This window comes from Pantherophis guttatus, chromosome 5, assembly GCF_059756535.1.
Source record: "Pantherophis guttatus breed Tessera chromosome 5, ASM5975653v1, whole genome shotgun sequence".
In the NCBI taxonomy this organism is placed as follows: domain Eukaryota; kingdom Metazoa; phylum Chordata; class Lepidosauria; order Squamata; family Colubridae; genus Pantherophis; species Pantherophis guttatus.
Window position 1 is genome coordinate 16,925,154 of NC_142067.1, and position 27,536 is coordinate 16,952,689.

The 27,536-nt window shown below is 40.0% G+C and overlaps 1 protein-coding gene across 8 annotated transcripts in view; it reads left to right on the forward strand.

Moving 5' to 3' along the window:
* The first annotated feature begins 1,390 nt into the window (after nt 1-1,390).
* The window catches only part of YAP1 (Yes1 associated transcriptional regulator), an 83,763-nt gene continuing 57,617 nt past the window's right edge, over nt 1,391-27,536 (forward strand). For 4 of the 8 annotated variants that reach the window (XM_034409031.3, XM_034409048.3, XM_034409041.3 and 1 more), the window contains exons 1-2: nt 1,391-2,784; nt 13,168-13,403. In XM_034409031.3, the coding sequence (XP_034264922.1) occupies nt 2,470-2,784; nt 13,168-13,403 (551 nt within the window). In that variant the 5' untranslated portion in view covers nt 1,391-2,469. The remainder of the gene's footprint in view (nt 2,785-13,167; nt 13,404-27,536) is intronic. The other 4 variants (XM_034409071.3, XM_034409086.3, XM_034409062.3 and 1 more) reach the window with 4 other exon arrangements.

A 27,536-nucleotide genomic window follows, 5' to 3' on the forward strand; every position in this document is an offset into this window, starting at 1 on the left:
CTAGAGGTGCACGTGTCATCTCTCCTGCTGGAATTGTACATGACTGACTGATTTTATGTTTTTTTGCAGTAGTTGTTGAGGAAATCACAATAGTTGATAAGTGAATTCACGGTTAAGTGAATGATGTGGTTGTTAAGCAAAGCAAAAACTGGAAGTGCAAGACTGATAAAGCATGGTCATGTGACTGGTGAATCCTGCAAAAGGCTATAAATGCAGCTGTGTCACCAAGCACCTGAAGTTTGGAGGGGGGGTTGACTGTTGGAGCTTTGAATCTGGGTCATAAGTCCTGTTTTTCAGGTTGGTTGTAACTTTGATTGCTAAGTAAGCAACTGCAAATCAAGGACAACCCCCTACAATTCTTTCACTTTTTATTTATCAAGTTTGTATCTCCACCCATCTCACAAAAAGTGACTCCAAGTGGTATACAACATACAAACAAAACTATACACACACACACACATATGTATATATATGTGTGTGTAACCATTGTTAAAAATGAAAATATTAAACATCAAATAATTATTCTTTTGCCTCAAATATAAGAAGTGTATACATTTTAGGAATGACATGTTCAGCATTTGTATACATTTTTATTTCAAATTCAGTCTTACGAAGTTTAATTTTAATTAAAATGTATTTTTTAGAAAAAAAGTAGGGAAGTTGAGTCCATAGAAGGGGAAGGGTGTTCCTGCCAATGAGCACTGTTGTGTATATTAGCTTTAAATAGCGAGTAGAACCATCAATCACATGCAATCATCATTTCAACAATTAAATTCAAGAATAGGTTTTAGGGAGATAACATTCTGGAGTGGTTGACAGGATTAGAGGAGTGGACAAGAAGTTTGTCTCTTAATTTTTTCTTGTATTTATGCCTATTTATTTTAAAAAACAATCCTAAATCTTAAGTAGTTTGTGATGTGTATCCTAATTATGTGTTGTTTGGTATTAACGTGCCTCTTTTTTGAACCTGTGTCTTTATCGTTTCTGTACTGTTGCCAAAAATTGGTAAGGTTATGTCCATTTTAATCGCCAGGAATCAACTTGGGGATTTATTTAATCATGCTCAACTAGGGTCTATTTACCACATTTATACAGTTGCCCTTCTGATATATGAGACTCTGCAAGGCTAACAATTAAAAATATGAAAACACAAAAAAACAATATAATAATGTAAGAAAGAAGGGGAAAAAAAGCATTAAAAAACTTATGAAAAGCTGAAATGATCCCATCTAAACAATAACTCATACAACCACAGTGCCATCTCTGCCACATTCCGATGTTGTTGTTTTTTATTTTACGTCAGTTACTTGTACTTTTATTTACACCTGCGTGTTTTGCACCCGTGTTTTTTTTTTTTTTTCCGACAAGCATTTCTCTTCTGCTGCCAAACGAGTCCTGCGCGGTGATTTTGCATGGGTGGCAGGCAGAACTAAATGCAGGTTACAATCAAAAGAGTTTTTTGCGCTGGTCAGGACTCGCATCCAGCCCGTTTGGACTACAATTCCCAGCACTGCCCTTGGGATTGTGAGAATTCCAAGAGGAGAAATCTGCACAACAGCAAGTGGGGTGTGTGTGTGTGTGTGTGTGGCAGAGTGTGTATTTGGGGGGGGAAATCGGTGACAAAGGAAAAGTGTTTCCTTTCTCTTTTCCCCTTCCTAAGCCTGATGGGTCGGGGTCTAGTTGCTATTTCCCCTTTTCTTCCAGTATGGGGGAGGAAGAGAAAATAGTCCCAACTGTCCCTCCTCTTCCTCCTCCTCCTCCCCTCTCTGGGAGGGTTGGAAAACTTTTTGGAAAAGGGGGGGGTGGGAGGGAGAGAAGAGAACCAGAACTATAAACCCCATGTTTCCTGTCCATATCGGCGACGGTGAATCCTGCACGGGCGGCTCCAGGAATTTAGAAAACAAGTTAATCTGGAAGCGTCGAAGAAGCAGCCGTACCAGTTAGGAAGAGAAGGAAGTGGGAGGGGGAAAAAAAGAAAAGAAAAAAAACCACTACAGGCTGGACGGGCGTGGAAAGGAAACTCGGGAACCCTCCGTGGCAAAGTTCGGCGCCGTTCAATTTCAGCGCGGCCGGGCGCGAAAAAAAAAAAAAGGAGAAAGGTGGCGTCCGCGGCGGCTCCCTAAACCCGACTGAGTGGAATTAAAGCTGCTCGTCGGGAGTCGGGGCGGGCGGGCCCGCGCTGGGCGGAGCAGGCTCGGGCGGGCGTCTTTCCGAACTTTTGTTTGGAAAGGGTTGGTGCGCGAAGCGACGGATTTTATGCCCCTGACTTCGCGTCCGGCGGAGCGAGAGCGCGGGAGGCCCCGAGTGCCCCTCTCTCGCCTGCCGGGCCCCCGGAGCCCCCCTCCCGCGGAAGACGGGCGCGGGGCGAGGCGAGGGAGCGAACGACCCCGGCTCTTGGGCATGCGGGGCGGCCAGCCCGACGCTGTTGCTTAAGCCGAGCGAGCGAGAGATCGCGGAGGGGAGACGGCCATGGACGCCGCCGGGCAGCCCCAGCAGGCACCGTCGGCGGCGCAGCCCCAGCCGTCGGCGGCTCAGCCCCAGCCTACGGGGCAACAAGCTTCGCCGCCGGCGCCTCAGCCCGGAGGGGGAGCCGTATCCGGGCCGCCTCCGGCCGGCCATCAAGTCGTCCACGTCCGGGGCGATTCGGAGACGGACTTGGAGGCCCTTTTCAACGCCGTCATGAACCCCAAGGGCGCCAACGTGCCCCACACGCTCCCTATGCGGCTCCGCAAACTGCCGGACTCCTTCTTCAAGCCTCCGGAGCCCAAGGCCCACTCCCGCCAGGTGAGGGGGAGAAGCGGGTGGGCGGGAGGGAGAGAGGGAGAAAGAGAGAGAGAGGGGAGGGGGTGTCTCCTGGAACTCTCTCACACACATACACACACACACACAACACTCAACACACACAGATACACACTCACACCCCCCCCCCCCCGCCCGCCCGCCAATAGTGGCTGCGCTGCTTTGGAAAACTTTCCCGGGGAAAAGGCGAGAGAGACGGAGCGCGTCTGCCTTTCTCCTCTACACCCCCCCCCCCCGGTCCCTTCTCCAGATTGTGCAGGCTGGGAATTGTAGTCCGGAGACATCTTGAAGGAAGGAGAGGCCAAAAGCTGAGGCGAAGGGACTTTAGAAAAGAGGAGGTCGCAAGGCCAGAAAAAGCTCTCCCCCCCCCGCCCCAAAGCGCCGCGGGAGTTTGCCCTGGCGGTGGGAGGGAGGAAGATGGGGAATCGGGCTTTTTTGGAGGCTGTCCCGACTACTCTCGCCCGTGGCAGTGCCGGAGGGGATTTGGAGACCCGGGGCACCTTCTTTTACTCCGGGAGGCAGGGTGGAAAACGGGAGGAAAGGAGCGCTGGAGGATGCCCTTTTCAGCTGTTGGAGGAGGGAAAAAAAAGCGGGATCTAAATCTGTTTCCAACTGCGGGAGAAAAAAAGTGGGATCTAAATCTGTTTTCAGTTGCAGGAGAAAAAAGTGCCATCTAAATCTGTTTTTAGCTGCAGGAGCAAAAATGTGGGATCTAAATCTCTTTTCAGTTGCAGGAAAAAAAAGTGGGATCTAAATCTGTTTTCAGTTGTAGGAGAAAAAAAGTGGGATCTAAATCTGTTTTCAACTGTTGGAGGAGGAAAAAAAAGTGCGATCTAAATCTGTTTTCAGTTGTAGGGAAAAAAAGTGCCATCTAAATCTGTTTTCAGTTGTAGGGAAAAAAAGTGCCATCTAAATCTGTTTTCAGTTGTAGGAAAAAAAAGTGCCATCTAAATCTGTTTTTAGCTGCAGGAGAAAAAAAAGTGGGATCTGAATCTGTTTTCTGTTGGAGGAGGAAAAAAAGTGGGATCTAAATCCTTTTTCAGCTGTTGGAGGAGGAAAAAAAGTGGGATCTAAATCTGTTTTCAGCTGCAGGAGGAAAAAAGTGGGATCTAAATCTAAACCAGCAAATGAACATTTCCATAGCAAATATGACAGATGAGTGAAGCAGCCATTTCCAGTCAGGTCCTCTGGATGGGGCAACTCCTGGAACAATATTGTTACAACACTCTAGCCAACATGCTCATTGTGTTAGTTGTGCCTGATGGGAATTGTATTCCAACACAGCCCGAAAGGGACAGGTTGAGGAAGGCTGGGGAAATCCTTAAATACAGCTTTTTGGAGGTTTGTTTTATTCAGATGTTTGCAGTTACTGGAATACTATTGAGATAAATCTGGGATTTAGGGCATCAGATTTTAATTTTATTCACTGATTATGATGCTGGTTACTATCATCCCAGACTGGGATGGCAGCTTTTTGTGTGGAGGGCTATTTTATCTCACAGTTAAATTTTTTGGGGACCACATGATGGATAGAAAACAAGTGGGGATAGTGATAAAAATGGATGTTCCCACTCATTTTCCTGAAATTCTGTCTCCCCCCCCCCTTTAGTCATAAGTCCTCTTTTGTTTTTTTTCAAGCAGCAGGCTGCAAGGAGATACATATACCAGGGGTCTGAATTGATCTTTTGCAGATGGGTTTAAAAGTAGGTCAAAGATTTTGTGAAATCAGCCTGAGGGCTGCAGGTTTCTCATCCCAGACTAGCATGTATTTGATATTTGCAAAGTTGTTTTGGTTAAAAAAATAATGAGGATTCCTCTCCCAATCTAAATATAAATAGAGAGAGAGAAGTGGAAATTCAGAGAAACCCCCCCCCCCAAAAAAATACATGGTTAGAGGAATCCTGCACGTCATGCCAGAAGGAGGTCCAAATATGGATGAACCACCTCATCCAAGTTCTGACAGACTTTTGGTGGGAGGGAACCATTTCTCGCCTTTCTTATTTTAGGGTTTTTTTTCCTTTTTAAATGTTTTGCATGTTACTGAAAACAAAAGTATAATTTATATATGCAAATTCCCAGAGTGGCATACATCCCTGCCTCTATGGAGGGTTTTTTGTGAGTGTGAAAATTGGGTAGCCTTAGATTTATGTAGCTCTTCAACAGAACTGGGAGTGTGATCACTGTGGCCCTTCTCTTAACCGCTTTGAGTTAACCCATAATAGGATCATGAGCAAGGCTTCCCAGCTGTCTTAATATACAAATTGGATCCTAGTGGGGGAGGAGGAATTTTAAGTACCTGGGTACTAAGCCCACTGTAATTTTCTGTTCCTTCAGAGATAAGATTCAAATTGGTTGCTTGGCTGACGTCCTCTCAGAAATCATTGTGGTCTTAATTCTCATTCAGTAAAAACTACTGTGGTTCTGCTTCCCTCCTTTCTTTAAGTCCTGTGGCTGAAATGGGCCATCACAAGCCATGTCTTCTTGTACCCTTTGCATTATATGAGTAAAATGTGCATATGATAGTTGATATTGCTAATGATGGAATGTGCAATAAATGGCTAAATAAATATGCATGTTTAGCAAAATGAAGTTTGGATTTCTTGGTGATTGCATATATATATTGTTTCCTAGTATGATTTGATTGCTGATTTGTACCCTATGACTATCATTAAGTATTGTACCTTATTATTCTTGACGAATGTATCTTGTCTTTTTATGTACACTGAGAGCATATGCACCAAAGACAAATTCCTTGTGTGTCCAATAAAGAATTCTATAATTTATGCCAATATAAGTGGATGCAAAAAGCGGTAAAACTGCTTTGGCTTGGAAGAAAACTATTTTATCAAGTCAGAGGGCATGGCCTCTATGCAGTTTGATTCTGCATCTTTATAATTATAAAATAATGAATTATATTAATATATGATATTATTTTATAATAATATATTTTTATAATTTAAAACTGTATAGATTTCCTATACACTAATTGCACTGAGTTGAAGAGTTCCCTTTAAAAGGAAAAAAGTGTGGAAAGCATTTTCTGTTTTCTATTTCTTTACACCCCAGAGTATTCTTTTGTTTCCCAATTTCACAGAGAGGACAATTGTTTTATGTCATCAAATGTTAAAATCATTATTCAGCATATTTTAAAGTAGTGGAAGTGATGGCTGTTGTTTCCATCTTATCCTGATTTTAGTCTGTGAAGTTGATTAGGATGTGCAGGAACAAGTGGATTCATGAATGGAAATTGGAAAATTTCACTCTTTTCTTGAATGTGTCTCTCTGGGAAGCAGACTCTCCCTTCATTTGCATCTTCTCTGTGGTACTTATAAATAGGTGGTGTAGGGTGCCATGTTGGCAGTCTTAACATTTCAAGTAGGAAGAAACCAGTCCCAGAAATATGAGTTTTTTTAAAAAAAGCTTTTCTTGTTGTGATGAAATTCTGACCACATTAGAGATTACATTTCTTATCCAAATTTCCCTCATCAAAGGATAAAATATATACTGCTCTTTCTTCATTTTAGGAGGAATAATTGTTGCATGGTGGGGGGTTGGGCCCTTTTCATGTCTTAAAGGTAGGATTCACCATATCTTGCCTTAATTCCACGTACAGATTTATCCAATTCATGTTATCTATATTTCTTTCAGAACTCATCTTTAGGAAAAGCTACTTCTTTCCTTGTCTGTTCTTTATATCTTGGTTGTGGGAGAGTTCCTTCAGTTTTCTTCATTTACATATTTGTTACAAAAAAAGTTTATTTTTGCTCTCATGTTATTTTTTTCTCTTGAAAAGTACCTTGAATTAACTCATTCATGTTCCTTCTTTCATAGTTTGTTTTCCTTAACTCTCTCTCTGTGTGTGGGCTAACAGGAGTGGTTGTAATAGTAACCATAATATATTTTACAGCCTTTGCAGACTCTGTTCTGATGGTGGGGAGTATACTTTGGCCCTTCAATCTTTCTCAGCTGCTTGTGATAATCCCTGTTCTCTTTCTTTCTTTAAGGAAGCTAATAACAGGGTGGGAAGTAGAGAAGAATTAAACCTCATGTTGAATTAAGTGATGTGTTTACCAAACTTCACCTACATTCGTCTTGTTTCAAATTTGTGAAATCTGGAACACTACTCTGAAATAGAGGACATCTATGCTTGCCCCAGCTCCTGACCACCTATTAATTTGAAAGCATGGAAATGCAAGTAGATAAATAGGTACCACTTTGGTGGTAAGGTAACACCGTTCCATGTTTCACCACACGCTTTGCACTATGGCATGATGTCATGCTGGCCATATGACTATGGAAACATCTTCAGACATTGGCTGGCTCCCGCAGCTAAGAAACGAGATAAGCACCACCCCCTAGAGTCAGACACAACTGGTTAGAGGACACCTTTACCTTTTATTAAAATGCTATTCTAATCTTCAAATTTGCTGCAATGGCAGTCTTTACTATCTTATAATAAGTTTATAATAAAAAGATCCTTAAAATCCATAAAGTTAGATTTGGAATGATATAGAAGACCCAATAACTTTGATAGCATCATTCATCTCAGTTGAGTTGTTGAAGTCACAGCAGGTTGGGTGGGCAAGAGGGCCCCCCAAACTTCAGATAATTTATTTATGTCCTTCCTTTATTATTATTACAAATAACTCAAGATGCTGAACATAAATAACACACTTTTGTCCTATTTTTTTTCCACCACAGCAACCCTGTGAGTTGAATTGGGCCGAGAGAGAGTGACTGGCCCAAGGTCACCCAGCTGGTTTCATGACTTAAGGTGGGGACTAGAACTCACAGTGTCCTATTTTCTAGCCTGACCAGGGGTCCCCAACCTCTGGGCTGTAGCCCACTATCCGGCTACAGCCTATTTGTAACTGTGCCACATGAACAGAGAGCCAAGTGTGCAGGTGCGCGCAACTTAATTAATGAGAATGGCAGGCTGGTGCGCGTGCATTGAGCTGTGTGCACATGCGTGTGCATGCCAGCCTGATGCTCGCATGTGTCAAGCTGTGTGTGCATGCCAGTCCAACACTCAGGCAGCCCAGTTCCCCTCCCCCGCATTAGCCAGACCGCCAAGCCGCAAAGGTTGGAGATCGCTGTCCTAGACCAAGCTGGCTGTGCCAAATTTATTTATGTAGAGCTTCCTCCAGACCATCCCATTTGCCTCTTCTGATACTGGAATGCCACTATGAGAAAGGGAAATGCTAGTCTAAGATGCTTGATATGAAAATAGATTTTCTTTATTTTCCTGTGGTCATCAAGTCATGTATGAATTCTCGAGACAAAATTGGAAAAAAAAAATTAAGTTCATTTGAAAAGCGTTTACATTCCATTTATCTTTTATTTTAAAATGCATATTTAAGTCATATTCTGTAAAATCATTTAATTATTAGCTATTGTTTATATAGCTAAAAGGAGTGAGTGCTCTTCAGTAACTCTGTCAAATATTTCTGTGACTAGTTATGTCTTTTTAAGAGGCTTTTGACAGCACGAGTACTTTAAAAGGAAATATTTTATTTGTTCAGTTGTTAGATTTATTTGCCTCCCATCTCATTTCGAAGTGACACTGGGTGGCTTACAGCCTTAAGATGCTCAAATTGTAGTTCAAAAAAATCTTTGGCTTAAGTGTTAATTCACTTGTCAGTTACAAAATGGAAAAAAACTAGACTCTTAAGTCATGGAATTGTAAGTGGAGACTGTTGCTTTATCACCTTTGAACTTTAGCCTAATAAAAGCCTGACACATGCTTTCCATGTGGGCAGAGTTTCTCAGTATCTGCTGTGACAACTCTATGAAAAAGAAGTTATTCCTTATATAGAAGCAAAAATACCTCAACAAAAGTATTCTGCTTTTCCCCCAAATAATTCACATTTGAAATGTGAGGGCCATTCAGTTTGCTGACAATATAGGAAGGGGAAGCAAATTGTTTGGTTTGGATGAGAAATTGCTTTAAATTAAATTTAAAACATGTGAAACAGATAAAAATTGTTGCCTGAATGGTATTAATTTTGTATGTATTATTGAAAGGATAATTTAATTCTGTGTTATGCGCCTTAAAACCTACAGAAATGTATGTGTGTAGAGTATTTTGTTGCACAGGGGTGGCAACATTTTCAAGTGGCAGGAGCGCTATTGCACAATTTCATTTAAATACAGTATTCAAAATTGAACACTCTCCTATGAAGGCAGAGCCAAATCCTATATAAGAACTCAAATAAATAAATAAATCATGTTACAATTTTAAAAGTCAAGTCCTTTAGCACCATCTAGTGGTTTTATAAATGCAGTAGTGCCTATAGGTGCTGCATTGTTGACCCCTTTTCCTAGGACCTAGGTAATCTACCGGGGAGTATTTACACACTAACACTGGTTAAAGATTATCTGCTGAAATGCACATTGTGGTTTCTGGATTAATTAAATCTGATAGAAATAATAAAAGTCTGGTTTAAAGGCAGGAGTCTCCTTACATCTCTGCAGTCAAGTTTTCTGATTTGCACACATCAATTGTAAAGACCTTCAGTTGTGCAGGTAGTCCTCGACTTACAACCATTTGTGTAGGGACTGTTTGAAGTTAAAACGGCATTGAAAAAAGTGACTTATGACCATTTTTCACACTTAACAACCATTGCAGCATCCCCATGGTCACGTGATCAAAAGTTGGACGCTTGGCAATTGGCATGTATTTATGATGGTTGCACTGCCCCAGGGTCATATGATCACCTTTTGTGACCTTCTACCATGTTTCTCCAAAAAGAAGGCTGGGTCTTATTTTCTTTTGACCCCCGAAAAAACGGCTAGGCCTTCTTTTTTGGAGGGTTCTGATTATTGACTCATCTTGCAACGGTGGCACCGACAGCTAATAATAGAGCTCCGGATTGATCCAAAGCTCTGTTATCAGCTGCATATGCCTTCCAGTAGGCACCTGAAGGCAAAACGGAGGCCGGGATGATGCGTGTGAGTGGGGGCAAGTGGTCTCAGTAGAAGCGGCCGCAGAAGAAGGCGAGGCAGGTGTCGGGTTGTGCAAGGCCTGGTAAGTAGGGCAGCACTGCCCCATTCCCACCCTAGCTTATTTTTTACCTGTGTGCCTTGCTCTACCCCCTGACCCTGGGGTGAGTGGGATCTTAATTAGGGCTAATTTTGTGGGTGGGCTTAATTTGATTGCATGCGCTCAAAAACGTGATAGGGCTTCTTTTCAAGGTGGGTCGTCTTTTTGGAGAAACATGGTAGCAATGGAAATTTTGGGGTCAATTGTGGTTGTAAGTCGAGGATTTAATTAATTTAATTTAATTAATTAAATGTATATGCCGCCCCTCTCCGAAGACTCAGATTACCTGTATATCAACTTTAGGCTTATATCCAAATACAGTTCCCCTTAGCCCTTGTTTGTTTTTGAAATTATCTTTGAAAACTCCTTTCCTGTTCAGTTGGCGAATTCACTTTGAAGAGGTTTCTACAAATTATGTTTTGTATAAACAGATGTACTGTATTTATGAATTTGAATAATACCAAGAGACAATTTCTTGCCTGTAAAGTCAGACAATAATGTATTAGTAATGGTGAATGTGTTGCTTAGCATTTAAGATTTCCTCAATTCATCATACAATAGCAAGTTATTTTCATGGTGTAGGTATATGTCTATGCAATAATATGATATGAATACTGACACAGAAAAGTTAGTAAATATGTGTTCTACTTGTATGATTTAACATGACTTGCTGTGAGCAGCTGTCATCCTTAACAATTTCCAATGCATTTTTTCCGTAGTTATCCATATTGTTAATGCGGTTTAAGAGGCAGTTTCATCTTTCTTTTTTATCTTAGTGCCTACGTATAAAAACAAATATGTTGTAATACGTTTGTCCGATATGTATTATTCCAATGTTTTAGACTGTAGTTAATACTTTTCTTAGACAATTATTGCTGTCAAATGATGATGGGAGTTTTAATCTAATAAAACATAAATGGATGGTAGAAACTTCAGTGAGGCTTATGATATGATAATTCTTTAGCATCTTTGGAAGAGGAAAAAAAAAGATAAAGTAAGCTAATTTTCCATAACTCCTTTGGAACAAATATGAATATATTTTTAAAAAACCAGACAGTTTTTAAAAAACTTTTATATTCAGTTCCAGAATTCCTTAGGTCATTATTAATTTTAATATTACGGTTTGTTTTGTTTTTTTTAAGGAAAAATTCAATCCTGTTGCTGACAGTAAGAATAGTGTACAGTTTACAAATGTGGCTTAGTATCATATACATGAACATAATATTTACATTAATTTAATGGGTTGAATGCATTTGCATTCTTCCCTTTGGTTGAAGAGTTCTTGATCCTGTGAAAGGCCCCCCCTTGTCTGGAGAAAGTTGACTCTGTTCTCACCAATTTCCTCTGCAGCCCTCCAAAATCAGCTTAGGGGGACTGGGAGTCTTTCCAGAACAGTATGGAATGTGGCACAGAGAAAAGGGTAATTGATGAAAATTGCTTCCCTATCTCTTCTGCTAGCTGAGTTCTCCATTGATTCAAAGAGTTGTCTGCAAACAGAAGGATTCCTTCTGTTCCTGGAAGGGATTGTTGGTTATAGTTCACAGCTGTGACTTAATCCCCCCCTCCTGAGATTTAAGGGAGGTGAGGGTCCTTCCAAGACCTTTTGTGCAGATGTGAAAAAAGTTTCCCTAAACAGTGTCCAGGACATCTGTTGAAAAGTGGCAGAGGAACGGAGGTGCTTCATTAGATATTTTTAGAGCTATTTCTTTTATTTCTTCTTGAGGCTTAGTTTAGAGGTATCTTTTTTCAGGAGAGTATCTGATATGCAGATGGCTACTGTGAAGAATCTTAGAGAATCTTTTTAACACATTTTCTATGGCGTAAGTTTTCATAACCCATAGAAAATGGCGCACTATCCTAGACAAAAAATAATAATACTCCTCTGTTGGACTCTGATGCCATATGTTGATAAAAGCTACGCCCTAATATATTTATTAATCACCATAATATTCTGTTGTTGTTCCTGTTCCTCTTCCTCATTGTGATGTGAAAAAAGTTGTGTGGATTATTTTCCAAATAATTTTTTAAAAAGGCAACTTTTGTCCATTTTAATTCAAAATGCATAGTAAAAGGAGAAAAGTCTGAAGAACAAAATGATTTGCCCTGCCCTGCTTTAAATCATGCTTTGCTTTCTTTTCCTCCCCCTTTAAATCTTTTGTCATCTGGAATACATTTTAGGAAAACCAGACATGTATTACTGTTTGCAATGTGGACCTCGTTTGTCCTATTCTGTAATACTGTTTAAATAGCTTTCACAGCTGTCTCTGAAGTCCTTGATAAAGATGTGGGACAAAGAAGGGAAAAGCAGTGGGAAAGGAAAGAAAAAAGGAGATTGACTCAGGTATTCTGAGCAAAAAATGAGTATTTCAACATTCTAAAAAGCAGTTATAACTATGTGGGTCCATGGGGAAAAACCCAAAATCTAAAGCTGCATGATCCCTTTATTAAGAGCGACCAGATTTTATTTCTGTTCCCTTCTTGTGCCTGACAGAATGCAGAAATAAAGAAACATTAGTGTTTTTATCCACAAGTCTGGGGAATAATTTGGCTTGTCTGTAAAATGAATGAAACCGTTTCTTAATGATTGGAAGAAATTTTCACCCTCAAAATATACAGTATAAATTTTCAGAATCAATTTTTCTAGTCTATGCAAAGCATCCTCCCAAGTTCCATAAGAAGTAACCGTAGATATCATTGATCTTTGGTAACAATAAACAAATCAACCCAAAATACATAAAAGTTCTATATAACTCAATAGTAGTGTTTTTGTAAAACATTATACAATTATTATTTCCATTCTGTTCTATTTATTACTTTGTCTTGTACATATTTCAAGATTAGTGTGCAGTGCTGGGATGAGTATTCATTGGTCTTTAAAGTATAAGTCTAGACATTCATTGGTCGTTAAAGTATAAGTCCTTGAAGGCGAACCTATGGCATGCATGCCAGAGGTGGCACGGAGAGCCATCACCAGCTGCTTTTCTGGTTTCTGGCACGCCCCGGAGCACCGGAAACTGGAAGACCAGATGGCCGGTGCACATGTGCATGTCGGCCACCTAGTATTCTGGTTTCCGGGGCTCTGGTGTGCGCGAAGACCAGGTGGCCAGGGCATGCGCATGCCGGAAACCAAAGACCAGGTGGTCTTCTGGTTTCTGGCGCTCCGGGGCGTGTTCCGGTTTTGGCACTCGGTGCTGAAAAGGTTCGCCGTCACTGGTATAAGTCTTGTTGCAAAATATTTCAAATGAGAGACAAGTGGTTCTTTAGCATGCTGTTAATGTATTGGGTATCTATAGATTAAAGAACTGTTTAAACCTCTGTTTTAACAGGCCAGCACGGATGCAGGAACGGCAGGAGCTCTAACTCCTCAACATGTTCGTGCTCACTCTTCTCCAGCTTTGTTGGGAACAGTTTCTCCAGGCGCCCTTACTCCATCTGGCGTAGTTCCTGGAGGTACACCCTCTCAGCATCTCCGTCAATCATCTTTTGAAATCCCTGATGATGTACCCCTACCACCAGGTTGGGAGATGGCAAAGACACCTTCTGGCCAGAGATATTTTCTGAAGTAAGTAAAAGTATGAAAGATGGGGAAGGGAAAAAACGATAGTGCTGGCAGTTTTTGGAACAGCATTTGATTGAATTCTTGTCTTTTGCTGAATCTATTCATCCAAGATGTAGAAAATTACACTGTCTGAAAAAGTTGTGCTGAAGTAACGTGGTTACATGATTTATATTTAAAAGCCTAAATGGTGTGTCATCTGGGTTCTTGAAGGAACCATCTTTCTGTTCAACTTTTGGTTTGCTTGTGTGGTCCCTGAGAGAAATGCCACCATAAATGTAGTTTTATTTATAGGCTTAAGTACGAATGAAAAGATTAAAATGCATCTTAGAAAGTATGAATTGGTTGTGGTGCATATGTATGAAAATAGGAGTCTGTCGGTAGGAATCCATTTTCATTTGATTATAGTCGCATGTTATACTGATGGTGAATCGTGAATGAAAGAATCAGAAGTGAGTTTGGAACTTTCTGAGTGAATGTGATTCAGGAGAGAGAAAAAATACTCTGCTAGGTGACAGAAAATAGACTTTTTCTCATTGAGCATGGGGCCAGCGGTCAGGAACGGGTTAACTCTTGTCTGATGTCCATGGACCAAGTTTGCAAACTGATAAGCTCCTCCTCTTCCTCTCGCTCCCCAGCTTTCAGACTCGGTCTGATTTGGACTAGACACACTTTTCTGAGCTGTCCGTTTCTGATCGTTAACTCCCAAATTGGTTGAGTTTGCCTCGTTTGCTCCCTGTTATCTAGGTTGAGCTTTTCCAGCGTGCATCAGGGCTGGGGGCTCCCGGCGCTGGTTGAGGCCCCCCCCAATATCAAAATAGACTTATTCATTATGAGCTAGATGAGCAGAATCTCATAAGATGCCTGAAGTATCTTGCAAAAACATCTTGGATTTTTTCAAGAGTGATTCCTGAGAAAATTGACAGATATCTCTAAAGGATGAACTCCAGCCAATTGAGAATTAGATATTTGTCTCTCTTGAATGATGTGAGCCCAGAGAAATTATTGTGGCATAAGTGGGGGTGAATATGTCCCTGGCAGAGGGGATGGTATGGCTCAATTGAATAGTAAGTAGTGTTTCTCCCTCAAAAGACAGCAATTTCTTGACTTCTGTCTGGATATACCAGCTACTCTCCAAATCAGTATATCTTGTTAAGGTGATTGAGAAGGATCCTGGATGAGATAGATTTTCCTGTCTAGTCTTTCAAAGTTGGGCTTGGGATGGAAATGACATTGTCGTTATGGCAGGACTTGGAGAAGTGGTAGCTTTTTACTTCTTGTCTTAGTCAACCTCAGTGCCTTTCTTCATTGTATCCCTTTGCGTTATCTGCAGAGGGTGGGGATTAGAGACATTGTTCTGGGCGAGAGCCTTGCAAGAGATTGGCAGGTTCGCACTTGGAGAATTACATTTTCAGTAGCAGCTTTTCATTTTTAGGATAGTATGGGATCATAGCTCTCCTTATTATTTTGGACAGGGCAGAGTTTGGCGTGAAAGTGATGAAGATATCCCTTTCTGTTGGGAAAATTGGATCATAATTGGACAGTAATAATTTGCCGAAAATTCTGAATTGCTTTAATGATTTTTTTTTTTAATTTTGTATATTGTAAGCTATCTAGAGTTGCTTGAGTAAGTATCATAATCTTGTTAAATAAATAAGTAAATGAATGAATGAGTCAGGGAATGAATGAATGAATAAATGAATGAGAGGATATGAGAAAGCAACACAAAACGGTATAGACAGTTATTGGGCTATTTGGAGACCCCAGGATGATGGAGAATAATAATTCTTGGGTAAGAATAAAAGATGATAGATATCCTTTGCTTCAAAGACATGGCTTATAAAGGAAAAAAATCTAAAAGCCACTTAGTCTATATTAAAAGACAATAATTTACAGAGTGCCACAAATGTATAGAAGTATACGGAAAAAAGATGCTTGATGGAATGAAGAGGATGCTTGATGGAATTACGAAATGAAAAAACTTTGTGGAAGGAAAAATAGATCTATGTGTAATTATTACAAAAATGAGGATTCATTTAGAGAAAGTTGCCAAGAATGTTGTCATGGAAAGCAAAGAATGGTTAAGATTGGTCAGCTATTTCTTTGCATTATTTCCATTATATTTGTCACCTTTCTTGCTGTAATAGTTTTCACATACATGCCAGTATATTTAGCCAAATGATAACTTAAAGCTAGCAGAGATAGACAATTTATAGTTATGGTTTGCTTTTATTCCGCATAGATTCCTAAAATTGCAGGAAGTTGTGCATAAATTAGTGCCCGGTTGAATTTGTTGTGTGCAAGGAAGCACTTCAGTAGATTAATAATTACCTTCCTTATAAGGGTATTTGTATTGTTTAAGTCATATCATAAGAGTGTTTGATTTGTGTGTCCTGCCTGGGATGAAATTAACACATAGAAATATTTTTTGGTAACTGCCTCATTGTTTCTTCCTTTCTCCAGAAGTTATTGATGGACTCAATACTCTTTCACTCTCTGGTTCTGAGACAAAGTGACTGAGCCAGGGTCTTCCACAGCGAGCTTCATAGCTGACTGGTGACTTGAGACTTGTTCTCCCTAGTCCTAATTCAATTTTATCCAATGCATACATTGTGTCTCAGTAGGTTTGTATTGTTTTGGTTCCCTAGGCTCAACACTTCACTTAAAAAATGTAGCCGGTACACACTGTTATACTGAACAGTCTTTTGAGAACATTTTCTGCTGGTTTAAACTGTTTGCATCAACTGCTAATATGGCTAGTTGCAGATAAACTCTTCAGCCTGAACTAGAAACAATTTTGGGCTGTAAGAAAGTTTAGTGGAAATAATGAAAGGGTTATGGATGGGTATCCAAATGATGCAGCAGAAGGGGACAAAGAGGGAACATTCAGTTGGTGCAAAAATGTTAGAAAAAAATACAAGATACCAAGAGAGAAATAGTAAAAAGTCACCAAAAAGTCAATAAAGGATGTAATTCTAAAAAGGCTAAGAGATGATGGATAGAGATAAAATATTTTGTAATATGATGATTGTGTTAAAAACTAATAGAAAAAAGTAGAAAGTATAAATTGGGAAAATAGCACACCTATGGATATATAATAGAATTTATTATAACTACAAATATACTAAGGTTAGGAGGTGAAAGACTATGATTAGGTATACTTAAATGTATTATTATTAACAGTGTGTAATAATATATATTGAAATTTATAGCTTTTAAGGACTAAATTCAGGGGGCTTGGAGATATAATCTTGGGACATTAAACTTTGGAAATATAATCTTGGGACATTAAACTTTATCAACAATTGGTTTTATTGACGTTTATAGAATATTGAGATAATGGAATTATGGTGAAACATTGAGTAATATCTAAAATATTAAATATTAGTGATTCAGCAGGGGTCAACAAATACACTGTGTGAAGAAATGTTATTGATGTTTAAATATATTTATGGAGAAAGTGATAAAGAATTATAAAGAAAGAATGGTATTGTTTAAAGGCAAAGATGTGAAGGTAGAAGAACCCCAACAAATGGGGGGTGGGAAACAAGCACAAATTGGGAAAACAATGTTATATATATTGATACATAAAGAATCTATTATAATTACAACGAGCATATTAAGGTTAGAAGTTGGAAAACAAAGATTATGCATATTTAATTGTATTATTATTGTTAGCACTGTGTAGAAAATATATTGACCCAGTCAATACACTGTCCACAAAATATGTAAAAGAAAATTATAAATAACACACACACACACACACACACACACACACACTTTAGTGGAAATAAACAGTTCAGGCCTGTTCAATTTATTCTACTTGGTGATAGGTCACACAGTTGAACAGGACATGCTCTACTTGCAGAAGAATCAGGGCATTGGTACCTCCAGTTAATAAGATTAGGTAATAGGTAATGGAAAATAGCTTTACTTAAGTCCTGGGTAAAGAATAATGGAGCAGATAAAGATGCTTTATAATATACAGCCATTATATAGCTAAATAACAAGTTGAACCCAAACAATACTGCAACCATTAAAAATCCATGATTCTAGAGACAATACAGTTCAGTGGATTTGAAGGCCAGCTTAGGCAAAATAGGGAAAGATATTTCTGAGTGAATTATAAACAATTGTGAACAAGATAAAAATAAATTCTGAAAGTCTTTTCTTGACAATTTGAGGTGGAGACTTCTACCTTTGTGAGCAATTCAGTCTTAGGAGTTTGCCATATCTATTACCTATGCTTTAATCCGTGCTTCTTGGATACAGTTTTGTTGGCGGATTCCTGGAATCTTATCACAAAATGTTTAAAATTTCTGAATTATCTAGACTACAGACTGTTTTGTCTTAAAACACATTCTTGGGAAGACCCAGAAAGGGGAATGGAACACCAATCATAATATAAGTAGTAATATTGTATTGTTCAGTGCTTACAAACATGTATAACTCCTAATCCAAAAGTTAAATCTATTCTGATAGACCTTTTTTCTTGTTAGCTTTATTCCATTGGAGAGAAAAATATGTATTTTTATCTGGAGTATCAATATTTTGTACTGCATAAATAGAAAGTACAAAGAAAGTTGACTTTTGCTATGATATATTTCTGTCATGATGTTTGACTTTCACATGACCTCAAATTAATATCACCTTTTACTAGCCAGATAGACTGACCTTCTCCATGATGATCTGTACCACTGTGACTCTTAAGGATTTCCAGCTTTACATCCACTACTGCAGCAATTACATCTGTCTATCTTTGTATTGGTCTTCCTCTTCTCTCTCTTTTCATTTTCCCCATTTCATGGGCTTCTCAGTGAAGCTGTGATCCCCATAATGTGACTAAAATATGTTAATTTAAACCTAGTCATTCGGGCCTTGTGTGACAATTGAGAAATGATTTGTTCTAGGATCTATTTGTTTGTCTTCTTGGCTGTCTGTGGTATTCTTAGAAATCTTCCTCAACATCAAAGTTCAAATATGTCAATATTCTTTCTATCTTGATTCTTTAAAGTCCAGCTTTCACTTCCATACAGGAAGTCACAGGAAAAACAATTGCATCCATAGACATGTTATGGCATCCAAATATTTTTTACAACGTTTTCTTTGCTACCCTACCAAGAACTTGTCTGCAGCAGATTTCTGGACTACCAGTTTCTTTACTGTTGATAGTTGATCCTAAAGGGCAAAAACTATGACTTCATTGTCTATTCTGTCTGTCTGTTGTACCCATTGTCATCAATATGCTGTGTTCTATATTTAATCTTAGTCATACTTTTTCACTGTGCTCCTTGACTTTCATGACTAGAATTTCTAAACGTTTTGCATTTTCAGCTATCAGAGTATCGGAATAATAGAGCTGGACGGGACCTTGGAGGTCTTCCAGTCTTCAAACAGGAGATCCTATACCATATATATAGAGAATGAGGTGGCTGGATGGAGTCACTGAAGCAGTAGGCGTGAGCTTGAATGGACTCCAGAGGATGGTAAAAGACAGGAAGGCCTGGAGGAATGTTGACCATGGGTTGCGATGGGTCGGACACGACTTTGCAACTAACAACAACCACAATGTACCATATAGAGTAGTATCATTGATATAATATAGGGTATTGATGTTTCTGCCTCCAGTTTTAATATTGCAGTTCTTTAAAGTCTGCCTCCTTAACTCTATATCCAACATATAGGCTGAATAAATAAAAAGAGGGTATACAGTTTTGTTTCATACCTTTGCCAACCTGAAGCAACTGGTTTCACTGTGTTCCATCCAGACTGTAGCTTCCTGTTGTCTGTATAGGACAATGAGATTTTCTGAAATTACTACTTTAATAAGGACATTTCACAATTGGACATGATCATGACAATCAAAGGCCCTTCTACAAGTATAATAAATGAAGCTTGTTTTTATTCCTTTTTGGCATTCTTTGGCTTTCTCTATTATCCACTATGTGCCAGTAAGAAATTTTCTTGTGGATCAGATTTTTATAATATGAAATCGAATATCTGTCATTTCTCCTTCTATGTAGGGCTGTAATATGCATTGAATTATCCCAAACATTATTTTACTAATATATGAAATTAAGAATTTTTTGTAATAGTTTTCACATTATGATAATTGTCCTTTCTGTGATACTGATCTCTTCTAATCTGTTGGGGGCATTTTCCAGTTTTCCTTGAATAATTTGGTTAGAACCGTTACCAATTCTTTTTCTAGTGCTTGCCATATTTCTATAGATTCAATCAATTAATTTGATTAATTAATTAATTAATTAATTAATTTTAGTTAATATTAATTTTAATTCAGTGCTACTATTTACTGTTTTAAATGTTGTACCTTGTTTTAATTGATTGTAGATGAGATTTGTGTAGCTTTCCAACTTGGTTATGATGAGAGTGATTACCTACCTTCATTTTCCAGTACTAGAGATTCTTATAAATACATAATGTTTTCCTAGATATCTTGGATGCTGACACTACAGAATTTTAGTGTACTGTTTCCATCCTTCTTTGATCTTTTTTTGAATCAGTTACTATATGCCCCTTGGGATCTTTAACATCTTCTGAGTTTGAACATCTTTTGGCAGATATCCTTTATTTCTTGTCTGTTTCCATTTTCAGATGTTGCATATAGCTCCTTGTCTTTTCTACCAGCTGTCTGAAATAGCACATTTCAGAGAATTGTTTTCTGAGATCTTTGCCTTTCTCAGCTTTGATTTGTTTTTTCTTCTTGGAAATTTATTTCATTCCTATCCCATATTTATTTGATTTATATCTTGAAATCCACTTTGATTTGTACTATTTCTTTGTCTGTGACAGTCTCTTTTTACATTCATCAGAAGTTTCATCTGGTCTAGAGTGCAGTAGCATGTGCAGTATCAGAGGCACAATGATACATCCATGTAATATTATTGCTACACAGAGTGGATAAAAATCAATGATTTTTTAAAAAATAAAATCAGATTTTTTAAATTTAAATCGGATTTTTTTTTATTTTTATCAAATTTATTTTAATAAAATGCTTTTGGAGTAAAAATCTATCTCCGCCCACCCGCCCGGACGTCATAATGGGCGATCTGCACATGCGCAGAAGTGCGGGCATGCTTGCTGCGCTCGTGCACGTGCTCCTGTTGCAAACCGGTAGTAAAGGTAAGTAGAACCCACCCCTGATCTAGTATATATGTTTTTATCAGCCACATATTAGGCTTTTTGGTCAGGACAGTTGCCTCCTTTTAAACAATACTAATTTTTGCATGAAAGAAGGAAAGCAACCTTTTTAAACAGATTTTTTTTTTCTTTTTTGAAATTGTGGTCCTGCTAGTGAAATCAGAACACATTTTATTATGGCTAGATTGTTTTATTATTGCTACTGAAAAGATTGCTCTCCAGTCCTCAAGAGAGGTGAGTTTGGTTTTTATCCTTCCCCCTCTCTCTCCCTCCCTCCCTCCCTCTTGTTTTTTTTTTCTTCATATCTACTTCAAAGGGTCATGTTTCAGTAAGAACAATAAAGAGAGGGAGACTGGAAAGTACACACAAGTCTGGCAAACTCATCTGCATGAGCATGATCATTTGTTCCCAAGCAGACATCCAAAGTCAATGATTGAAAGAGCTGCTAGCTATGAAGGATGTGTCTTGAAGGGAGGTGGAGTCGAGGGTGTAGAAACAAACCTGGTTGTTAGGAAGAAAAATAAAGACTGTACTTTTTTTTTTTTTAATCTCTCCCTGGTGGGTCACATGCTATTATAAACTGGGTTTTTTTCCCCCTGCCTTTGCTTGGGGGCTGCTGTGCTTTGAGAGAACGTGAAAACAACTGTAAACGTTTTACTAAGGCTTAAAGAACACTCATAAATCTTTATAAACTATAAGTGATTTCTGGCTTGCTTTGAAATAAGAGCTAGATAATTCAAACAAGTGATTAATTTAATAGGGTCTGTTTTTTTGAAAATGTTTATTAGTATGTGTCAGGGTGGATTTGATTTAAATCGAGTTGATTTAAATCACAATTTAAATCATGATTTAAATCACTAGTAAAAAGGCTTGATTTAAATCAACTCGATTTAAATCATAATTTTTAAAGAGCAACTGTCATCTCTGCTACTCCTTTGACCCACTGTTGACTCACCGATAGTCCCAGTGTTGCAGAATATGCAGCCTCATGCTACATAACTAAGCTCCATTTCATGCTGAATAAACTAAATTATTTATGTATCCTAAATAGAAAACTATCTTGCGATAGATTTTTACCCCAAAAGTTTTTTATTAAAATAAATTCGATTTAAATCAAAAAAATCCGATTTAAATCAAAAAAATCTGATTTAAATCAAAAGAATCTGATTTTTTTTATTTTTTTAAAAAAATCATTGATTTTTATCCACCCTGGTATGTGTGCATCTCATACAAGATACCGAATTCTCAGTTTGTAAACTATGTTTTTCCTTGTATAATCAGTAAAATTAATATCTTTTCATTAATTGGTGTCAGGTCTTTACAGTTTGAAGACATTAACTAAAACAGTGGATCCTTTTTTGGGGTCATTCTCCCCCATCTCCACTCCCTCAAATTACCAATTGTGGCTCCATTGACTGGATCATTTTGGATCTATACAGGGTTCTGCTCCCATTTCACTACCATTGCTAAATAACAGTGATGCTTAAAATGAACGTTGGACTTACCTTGAGCGTTCTTTCTATGTGCGCTGCAGGAGAACCCAAGCATGGGTTAAATTTGTCTGATTGGTCAGAGACTGAGTTGAAATTCTTTGGCCACGCCTTCTTCTCCTGTCCGAGCCTCAGTTTTTTTCAATGAAACTAGGAACAGAAGAAGGCGCAGTCCAATCGAAGAACCGACCACTCCTGGACCCCAGACCACAACAAGCCAGAGTGGGATTGGACTCTCCTGCAGCGCACATAGAAAGAATGTGCAAGGTAAGTCCAACGTTCATTCTCCTGTGCGCTGCTTGGAGAGTCCAAGCATGGGATATACCCCAGCTAAATTGTTACAGGGCGGAAGACAGATTGGTCCAGGGTCCCCTCGGCCGGCAGGGCTCTCTGCAAAACACGTCTCCCGAATGCTGCTTCCGCAGATGCGTACTGGTCTAATTTGTAATTCTGCACGAATGGAGAAGGAGAAGCCCAAGTGGCCTGCAAATCTCCAGAATCGAGGCTTGTGTAGTCCAGGCTGCTGTAGTGGCGGCACTACGGGTAGAATGTGCCGTGATGCGACGAGACACGGGTCGGGCCTGTTGTTCATAAGCTAAGGCAATACAAGCCTTGAGCCAACGTCCAATGGTGGATGGTGATACTTTCTCCCCCATAGACGTGGGCTGGAAGGATACGAATAAGGATTCTGTACGTTGGAAAGAGGCTGTGCGTTTAATGTACCTCTTAAAAGCCCTGCGAACGTCCACGGAATGCCAGCGTTTTTCACGCGAATGTCTCTGGGGCAGTGGAATAACTTCCTGCGCCCGGTGGAGCCAGGTATTTATCTTTGGCACAAATGTCGGGTCTAAACAAAGAACGAACCTGTCCGGGTGAAAAATGTACAAATCCTGGCACACCAAAAGAGCTGCAAGTTTAGATATTCTATGTGCAGATGTAATCGCAACCAAGAAGCAACTTTAAATGTGAACAGTCTGAGAGTGGTGGCCCTTGAAGGCTCGAATGGTGGTAATGTGAGAGCCTGTAAAACCACTGATAGATCCCAGGTTGGGTATCTGTGGACTGTTGGAGATAATAAGTTGCCAGCTCCTTTCAAATAGCTGCGGACCCTTGGATGTTGAGACAGAGGAAGAGGTCCATCACCTGGTAAGACGGTTGCCAAGGCCACAACCTGGCAACGGAGGGTATTGGTAGACAGCCCTTTCTCCAGGCCCCGTTGCAGGAAATCCAGGACCTGTGGAACAGTTACAGATGTAGGGACCAGGTTCTCTTTGGTGCACCAGCAACAGAATGAGATCCAGTTGGTATTACAAAACCGGGATGTCGATGGTTTCCTAGAAGCAAGAATAGTGGAAATTACAGTTGATGAATAACGTTCCTTCCTCAGGGTCTCCCGCTCAAGTGCCAAATGGCCAGCTTGAGCTACTGGGGTTCTGGATGTTGGAGGGCCCCTTGGCTGAGGGAGACCCTGTGTGGTGGTAATATCCAGGGTCATGAGATGGACAGTCATCAGGTCCGTGAACCATGGACGTCGCGGCCAATGAGGTGTCACTAACAACACCTCCGCTTCCTCCTCCAAGATTTTCCTGATTATTCTCTGGATCAGCGGAATGGAAGGAAAGGCATACAGCAGTTCGGTTGGTCACGGGCAATGGTCCCCTCGGCTGCTGGTGTCCAATATTGGGAGAAAAATTGAGGCAGGTGGGTGTTTTGTGGGCTGGCAAATAAGTCCATGACCGGAGTCCCGAAGCGAACTCTATGAGGTGGAAGAGGTCTGGGTGGAGTCGCCATTCAGACTGGTCTATTGTTGTTCTGCTCAACCAGTCCGCCATGGAGTTGGACGTCCCGGCAATATTTTCCGCCTGTAGCGACTTCAGGTGTTGCTCCTCCCAGAGACCCAACTTCCTCGCTTCGCGCAAGAGAAGCTTGGAACAAGTGCCTCCTTGTCTGTTGACATGCGCCTTGGCGGTGATATTGTCTATCAACAAAAGGATGTGTTGATTCGCCAACTCTTTTTGAAAGTGGCATAGCGCCAGATGGGCTGCTCTCAGCTCCAGCCAATTGATGTCGTTTAGCAAATCCTGCTGAGACCACCGCCCTTGAATCACACTGGAATTCAGATGAGCCCCCCAACCGAAGAGGCTGGCGTCCGATGTTAGCACCAGCCTGGGAAGGTCTCGAAATAAGCAGCCCTTGTCCATGGCTGCCGACTTCCACCAGTTCAGGTAATGAAGAATCTATGGAGGAATCCTGACTCAGCACAGGGAGTTGCTGCACCCTGACCTCTGACTGGGCAGAAATAGCCATTGCAAGGCCCTGGTATGTAACTGAGCCCACGGAACTATTGCTAAACAAGAAATCATTTTTCCTAATAGCTGTGAAAGAAGCAATAGGGGCACTAACCCCAAGGTCTGCACCTGATCTACCATCCCTGATACTGTCCTTTCTCTCCTGAGATAGAAACACTTGTGATAACTGAGTATCGATCACCGCACCCAAATGGGTAACCCTGGTGGACATTGTCAGATGGCTTTTCTCCCAGTTCACGGAGAACCCGTGGTCCTGGAGTGTCTGGGTCGTAACTCGCAAATCCCATTCTGCCTGCCTGAGGGACGATGCCTGAATTAGGACATCGTCGAGATAACACTGCAGGCGTATGGAGCGCTCCTTCAGATGTGCTGCAACTACGTCCAGCAACTTGGTGAAGGTTCTTGGGGCTGAGGAATGGCCGAAGGGAAGTGCCCAGTATTGCCAATGGCGGCCTGCAAATGCAAATCTGAGGAACCTCCTGTGGGATAGCCTTATGGGAACATGAAGGTAAGCCTCTTTGAGATCTATAGATGTTAAAAAATCTCCCTGTCTGAGACAACCCAGGATCGAATAAAGGGATTGCATTTTGAACCTCCTGTATTTTATATGAACGTTGAGTTCTTTCAGGTTCAAGATAGCTCTTTGGCCGCCCGAACTTTTAGGAATTAGGAAGAGTATGGAATAAAACCCCAACCCCCTCTGCCCCACTGGCACCGACTCTATGGCCTTGATATCCAGCAAGTGCTGAATCTCGGCCTCCATCATAGCTTTCTTGGTGGAATCTCCAGGTATGGGACATTGGATAAATCATTGTGGAGGGCTGGAACAAAATTCCAGGGTCAGTCCAAGGTTTACAGTTTGTAAGGCCCACACATCTGTGGTTGTCTCCCTCCACTGGTCAGCAAACATCTTTAACCTGCCGCCAATAGGAATCTGAGTCCACGAGTCATTTCAAACGACGGTAAGGCCGTCCCCTGGATCCTCGATAAGGTTGTCTATATTGCGGTTGTTGAGATCTGCTCAAAATCCTGACCTGTCTTGTGCCCTATCGAAACTGTGGGAATATTGTCTGTGGAATTGCGAGGCGGAGAACCCCGCCTCAGTATTCCAAAAGGGCTGCTGCGGTAATAAGAAGTAGATCTCCTGTTTGATCTCCTAGCTGACTGAGGCAGGACCTTCCTTTTATCCTTACCTTCTACCAGGATAGGCTCTAACACCTCCCCAAACAGCTGGCGTCCTTTAAAGGGAGCAGCTGCCAAACGCCATTTGGACGTCATGTCCGCTTGCCACTGGCGTAACCATAACAAACGTCTGGAGGTGATATTGGAAGCCAGAGCCTAGAGGCAAATTTTGCCGCATTAATGGTCACATCAGCAGTGTACTCTATTGTAGCTATCAGTTTACTGATGTCTTGTTGAAGATGGGTATCCCCTGGAGAAGCCCTGGCCTGCATCTTGGTGAAGGAATAACCCTCTGGAGTCCTGATCTCTCTGCCACTGTGCAATTGGCAAACCATACAGAGGTGCAGTAAGTTAAAATACTCTCTATGGTGCAGCGGTAGAAGGTCACCAGCAGTTTTTCATTCAGTTGTTGTTTCCTGAGAAGTCTCAGGTAGTATAATCTCTGCTGGGCCCTTTTGACCAGTGATGCAATGTGAGTGCCCCAGGTCAGGTCCTCTTTTATGATAACACCGAGAAACTTAAATCTAGCCACTTGCTCCATTCGGTCTCCATTGATAATCAAGGGCTGGATGTCTAATCTATTCCTTCTATAGTCCACTATAAGTTCCTTGGTCTTATTGGTGTTAAGGAGCGAGTTATTGTCTCCACACCACGAAAGCAACCGGTTCACCTCATCTCGATAGGCAGACTCACCCCCCCCCCACACGGCTGTTGTATCATCTGCAAATTTAGTAATGGTATTACTAGGTGAATGGGAATGCAGTCATGAACATAAAGAGTATAGAATAAGGGACTCAACACACAACCCTGTGGTGTACCAGTGTTAAGAATAATAATAATAATAATATATTAAGATATAATTAGAAGAAATTATTCAACAACATATTGACTTAAAACCTGAGCTATTCCTATTGGGTATCCTTCCAGAGAAAATTAGTAAAGAAAATATATATTTGATTAGACATGTGATAACTGCAGCAAGGATAGTATTTGCACAAAGATGGAAAGCAGAGAAAATCCCTTCGGAAGGGAAAGTGATTAAAAAAAATTTAGGTTGTGCAGAAATGAATAGATTAACTTTGAAAATCAAAGAAAGAGAAGATACAATATATTTTAAGATATGGGGACAATTCTATCATTGGTTAGAAAATAGATATAGATGAATAATTTAATAATTAAATAAGAAAATGATATAATAAAAATATTGTATTGTGAGAGGGATGTTGTAAAAAAGGAAGAAAAGAGGAGTAACAAGAGGAAGAAGAAGTCACTGAAGAAACACCGAGATGACACACGGAATGACTGATGTATTATGTGTTTGTTTGTGTATAAAACAATAAAAAACTTTTCACACACAAAAAAAGAAGAATATGAGATTTTCATGCTGTATGACTGGTCATTCTTGACTGTTAAAAATGATTCTTCAGCTATAGCAAGCAGATAAAAGTAGTACTTTGTATGGTGCTCCTGAATTATTTGGACTTGATCTGTTTTCTTCAACTTGAATTCCGAATGCAGTTTAGTTCATTAAATAGATCATAACTTTATTCACTTTTGATCGGTGGTCATCTGCAGCTACATTATAACTGATAAAAATGCAGCAGTAGTTCACTATTTGTTCCTGTGAATTCTTTTAAAGGGTGTGCCAAAAATTCATATATAAATGTTTGGGTATTTCAGTTCTATTTAGAGAGAGTTGGAAAGAAAACATTTCATGAAAGTAATGTTTCCTGGAATAAATTAGTGCAAAATAGACCCCAATCTTGAATTTGGATGAAGACATTTTCATGAAAAAGATAACCAATGTTTGAAATACGTAGGCAATTTTCTTTTTCTTTTTAATTCATTCCTTTCGAAGTAGAACCTACTTTATGCCTGAACTGGGGGGAAAAAACTATATTTAAACAGAATGGAAAATTAAAAGAACTTGCTTGGAGACTACCTCAGTAGGATTTGTCTAAGCTGCTGTTGAACATTATCTAATAATACCTATAAAG